Consider the following 6,000-nt stretch of genomic DNA (forward strand, 5'->3'; position numbering starts at 1 on the left):
CTCCAGCAGCAACGTGTGGCATGGAGGCTGCACAGAATTCTGTTGGAGTCAGTCTCCCCACCATCACAGACATCTACACCTCCAGATGCAGGAAGAGAGCCACCTGCATCATGAAGGACCCCACTCACCCAGAACACACACTTTTTGCCCCACTCCCCTCAGGAAGGAGGTTGAGGAGCATTAAGTGTAGAACCACTAGACTGAGGAACAGCTTCTACCCTGAGGCTGTTAGACTCATGAATCATTAACCAGGATAATCACTGTAATGATATTTTAATTGGAGATTTGACACTATTTGTGCTGTTAATACACCACATTATATTACATTAATGTTTATCGTATTATCATCCCTATTGTTTCTTTTTATACTTTTGCTATTTTTGGTGGGACCTTGAGTACACAGTTTCATTCCACCTCATGTATCGCATGATGTGAATGACAATAGTCTCCTTGAACCTTCTGGCTGGATTGTTTGACTTCATTTATCCTGGTTTTTAATCAGCACGGTTCATAAAATTTTTGAAGTTTGAGGTCTGAGGCATCCCAGAAGCCGCATGTTGGCTGATTTATCCAATCAGAACAGTTCTGGTGCGTTTGGATCACTGTCTTGTTGGAACACCAAGTTAAATCATCTAGCTGTTGATCTCAGGTGACGTTACCACAGCATGGTGCTACCACCCCATACTTAAGCTAGGTGTGCTCTCAAAGCTTCACTCTGACTCTTCCAAACATCTCATTTTTAACTTGTCCCAATAATTATCTTGTGAACAAGTTTTATAGTTTGAATAAATTATATGAACAATGTTTAGAGCTGTAAGCAGGGAGGAGGTAAAATTCACTCCATACCTGAAACACCTACAGAACTGCAAGCTGTGCTGTAAATTAATCTATTTATCAGCTCCTTTATCATTTTAAATCTATAACACTGGGTATTAATCTATCAAATGCATCTACATACTCGGAGCAGAGGATGCTGTATTTGGTTTTATTACTGCAGAGCTGGAAACTCGTAAAACAAAATAAATTAACAAGACAACAGATTTAGATTGTAGGCCATAATTTATTTTTAAATATGGTTTGTATGCATGATTGTGTTGGGAAACATTTTAAAGAAGAGATGAACAAACGATGTAAACATTTTTAACGGATGATCGATGCAGAGATGAAGGTTTGGACCTGAAGATGTGAGCGGCTCAGGCTTCACAAAGTGCTTCAAATTCAGAGTAAAACAACGAGCAGCCGGAGTCTCAGCTGCAGAGGACTGAGTGCTCACGTACAGATTTAGGCAAAGTGCTTGGAAACCAAACAAACAAAAGGACCAAGAAGCACTGCAGTGTCTGCACGTGTAGTTTTATTTTCAACACTTGTGGAGCGTCTGCAGCACAGACGTGCTGAAGGAAACAGGAAATGGATTGATTCAACATTTCAGCAGAGCTGATTGGACGATCAGTTTGCATAGATTGATGTCTGCAGCGTCCTGTCTCACCGAGCCGGACCACACGACACCGGCTCTGAAACCAGTTTATAAGAGAAGAGAGAGTATCAGCTGACCTACATCCCTCTGTAAAGATGTGCTTCTCAAGTTGTGGGGTGTGGCTTCCATCAGAGCCACCAGGAGACACAAATACGGTCCAAACTTTAATCTGTTTGTCAGACTAAATATGAACATGATCCAAACATTGAAATATTTTGTCTTTTTGTGACAGCAACACCTGCCTGAGAACCATTACATCACACTGCTGATAGGTTATCAATTTAAATACGTCTTATTTGTTCAAATGGTAGCTCAAATCAATCACATTCATATTGACATTCTATGCCCCAAACACAAGTGGAAAAAGGAATAAAGGTAAAAGCTTGAGAACCTTTTTTTATTGTCCAACACAGAAGGATTGAAACGTGATTCGTGCACTCCTGAACCCCGTCCACGTTCAGAGTACAGAACGGAGGCTCTGAAGTCATCACGTCTGTTTCACTTGGAGTTTTCACAGACTTCATGGCTTCAGCTCAAGTAGTTTAACATGTTGGTGAACGTGCACATACATGACTGTAGTTACAGACAGCATCTGTTTACTGGAGACGTAAACAAGCTTACAAGCAGCTTCTTCTACCACAAGTCTCTTTGTGACATTTTAGTGCTGAATACAAGACATGTAATTCTATAAAAGTTGCAGATGTGTTTAAATAATCCCTGATATCTGAAAGAAACTGGACAGAAGTGTAGTTCTGAGTACCTGAACTAAAAGCAGCTGTTTATTTCCTGTAGTGTCCTGCGGCAGCTCCTTTCCACAGACGACGCCCTCTAAGGGTGAGGAGAATATATCTTCAGGTTTAATAACGGAGGTGCCAACATCTATGGTCAGTAAGCTCTAAAAATGTTACGTCTCTTCTCCAGGAGTTTGTTCACAGTCGGCTGCAGATAATCTGATTAACAGAGAAGAGTTTTTCAAAAACCAGAACCAGAGATGGTCTGAGCGTCACAACGCCACGAATCTGAGATGCTGCATCGAAGTGAACGCTGTCAGAAACACCGGGCGTCTCTGGGGTCAATAAATGTCAGGACAGTCGGTGTAGTTCCTGTCGAAGTATCCACCTGTGTACAGCCAATCGTCAGTGCCCGTGTGAGGGTTTGTTCTCAGCTCAAACCACCTGAAGAGACAAAACAAACAAGAGCAACTTTTCATTACAACGTCTTCTAAGAGTTCGAGACACGATGAGCTGAAGAGCAGCAGGAAGAGTTCAAATGACAGAAATACATTAATTCAACCTTTATTTATACAGATTAATCACACTGAGCCTCCGAGACTCGTTTACAAGCGAGACCTGTTTTAGACAAACAGACAAAAGTATGGAAAAGACAAAACACGAGGGGAGGGGAGGTAAAAAAAATAAAATAAATAATCGTATCTCGCACTATGTCCTGGCCGGGGCATAATGTGAGAGTTGAAAAAAAAAAGACCTTGCACATAAATAGCAACATAATGACATCATAATTGGGGTGTCCTTAATGTTGGGAAATTGGCCGATACTTGCATGAGAAACCGATTGTACTATATATTTTTTTGTTTCAACAAGAATTGTTTAAACTTCATTTATATTTCAGAACACAACCTCATGGTCAGTTAAAACAAGTTTGTATTGTTTCTAGGATATTGTTCAAGAGTATGTTTTTCAATAAAATAATATTGGAAAATTGAAGGTGCATTGTGACCTTATAACATCTGACAGTGTCGCTTATAAAACAAAATCGGTATTGGCCAAAATCGGAATCGGCAGGTCAGACTTTTAAGAAATCGGTGATCGGCCAGAAAACTGCAATCGGCGCACCCCTATACATTCATGCATGAGGAGGCAGACGAGGGCAGTGAGTTGTCCGTGGACACTGACAGAAAGTTTCATAGTCCTGATAAAGATGGCACAGTGTCTATCAGCCGGCTCAACTCTGACACAGTTTCACAGATGTCCTCGGGAGGGGAGCGATAGGGGAGGGGTGAGCAGAGCTTCTCGTTCACGTGAACAACCAGGAGAAGTTTGAGAGAGTTGGCCAAATCAAGGCTGAGTGGGAAAGACAAATTCAGATAACACCATTATTTTGGGTCAGGCAGCCTCTGCTTGAATTTCCATGTCTGACTTCAATGTGCTGGTACGTCTCACTGGCGATTCCAAACAGCCAAATTTTGTGGTCACACCGCCGGACTGAGCTTGTAGCCTTCTCCAATGTCAATTCCTTCCCCCCAGTGAGTCCCAGGAGCCGCAAGTGGCCTGCAATTGTCAGAAACCGTGTCCAGCTTACAGCTCAGCTCATTCAGTGTCTGAGTCTGAGAGCTTACCGCTCGGTACACAAGCCGGGCAGCTTTACCAGGGCCAGAACGACTGCCGACGTTTTCCGCATACCTTGTTTTATATGGCACCTTAATTTTATTGTTTTATAACACTACTCAAGAGAAATCCTGATGCAAATTTTAATTGCATTTTATTGTTGTCTGTCTAAAACGGGTCTCTTTTGTAAATGAGTCCTCGTGACTCATTGAGACTAACCTGCATAAATAAAGGTTAAATGAATATAAACACATTTACTAATAAACTGAAGCTACTGGGAGAAAACATGAAAGGTTACAAAGCTGCTAAAAGTTAACGTTTGTTAAGCGTCGTGTTGGCACCAACCTGGTGGTCCACTCCTCTTCATCTTTGGAGCGTTCTCTGCGTGCAGCTCTTTGCTTCTCTTCTAACCTCTCTTTCTCTGCACTCGCTAAATCTGCGCAAACAAACCAGAAACAGATCAGAGAGGAACAAATGGTCCAAATCAGAAGAAGCTCCCCTCTCACGTGTTACCAATGTCTCCGTTCTCCATGGCTCTGATGTCGGGCCTCAGCCGGCAGTCTGTTGGCGCCAGCTGCCTCTCCATGTCGGGCTTCAGCTCGTTTAGTGTCACAGCGAAGCTGGTAAAGTTATAAATCTACCAAACAGACAACAAACAGCAAACATTCAGGCTTCAAAGTTCATGCTCAATAATCCAGGTAAAAAATCCATCAGTTAAGTCAGGTCCTCTGGACGGTTTAATTTTTCGTTGAAACGTTTCGTCCTTCATCCAAAGGACTTCATGAAGTCCTTTGGTATCCCAGCCAGGGAGGATTGAAAACATGTCAATCATCCTAGGCTGGGATACCTGTGGACAGGTGACCTGTCCACAGGTATCCCAGCCTAGGATGATTGACAACATGCCACATTTCCTCTGCATGAGTTGGTTTGACCTCAGAAATAGCATGTTTCATGTCACACCACAGGATTTCTATCAGATTAAGGTCCGGGGGCAAGGCTGGCCCCTCCATAACATTTGCTGGTCTGGAACCAAGAGGCTGCTCACTAATTGGTCATTGGTTTGTTGAAACACTTATTTTAAGGGCATTTCCTCTTCAGAATAAGACAACATGACCTCTTCAAGTACTTATATATGCAAACTGATTTCTTGAATGTGATGAACAGGGCTGACACCATGGTAAGAGAACCACCTCCATGATACAATGCTGGAACCACCATGCTTCACTGTCTTCAGAGTGCTGTGGCCTGAATCCAAACTGTCTGAAGGCCTCAGACCCAAAAAGAACAATCTGACATTCACCAGTCCACAAAATGTTTCTCCATTTCTTTTTTAGTCAGTTGATGTGTTGTTTGGCAAACATTATCTTCTTCATCACACCTTTTTTAACAGTGGGACTTTGCAGGGGTTTCTTTGCGGGGGCTTCTTTGCAGGGGCTTCTTTGCGGGGGCTTCTTTGCGGGGGCTTCTTTGCGTGAGCTTCATTGCGGGGGTTTCTTTGCGGGGGTTTCTTTGCGTGGGTTCCTTTGCATGCTTTTCTTTGCGGGGGCATCTTTGCGGGGGGCTTCTTTGCATGGGATTCTTTGTGGGGGTTTCTTTGTGGGGGCTTCTTTGTGGGGGCTTCTTTGCGTGGGCTTCTTTGCATGCTTTTCTTTGCGGGGGGTTTCTTTGCATGGGCTTCTTTGCGTGGGTTTCTTTGCGTGCTTTTCTTTGCGGGGGCATCTTTGCGGGGGGCTTCTTTGCATGGGATTCTTTGCGGGGGTTTCTTTGTGGGGGCTTCTTTGCGTGGGTTTCTTTGCGTGCTTTTCTTTGCGGGGGGTTTCTTTGCATGGGATTCTTTGCAAGGGTGTCTTTGCGGGGGCTTCTTTGTGAGGGTGTCTTTGTGGGGGCTTCTTTGCGAGGATGTCTTTGCAGGGGCTTCATTGCGAGGGCGTCTTTGCGGGAGCTTCTTTGAGAGGGTGTCTTTGCGGGGGCTTCGTTGCATGGGTTTCTTTGCATGGGTTTCTTTGCGGGGGCTTCTTTGCAAGGGTGTCTTTGCGGGGGCTTCTTTGCAAGGGTGTCTTTGCTGGGGCTTCTTTGTGTGGGATTCTTTGCGTGGGTTTCTTTGTGGGGGCTTCTTTGCATGTTTTTTTTTGTGGGGGCTTCTTTGTGTGCTTTTCTTTGTGGGGGCATCTTTGCGGGGGG

The 6,000-nt window shown here is 43.9% G+C and overlaps 1 protein-coding gene across 1 annotated transcript in view; it reads right to left on the minus strand.

The window, feature by feature from the left end:
- Positions 1–1,853: 1,853 nt before the first annotated feature.
- LOC119416737 (oxysterol-binding protein-related protein 2) overlaps positions 1,854–6,000 on the minus strand; it is a gene marked incomplete at its 5' end in the record, with an annotated part of 57,863 nt that continues 53,716 nt past the window's right edge. The window contains 3 exon segments of the mRNA XM_037683923.1: positions 1,854–2,649; positions 4,165–4,255; positions 4,333–4,456. Coding sequence (XP_037539851.1) covers positions 2,547–2,649; positions 4,165–4,255; positions 4,333–4,456 — 318 coding nt within the window.

The sequence above is a fragment of the Nematolebias whitei genome, chromosome 11 (genome assembly GCF_014905685.2).
Source record: "Nematolebias whitei isolate Nwh7 chromosome 11, NemWhi1, whole genome shotgun sequence".
Lineage (NCBI taxonomy): Eukaryota > Metazoa > Chordata > Actinopteri > Cyprinodontiformes > Rivulidae > Nematolebias > Nematolebias whitei.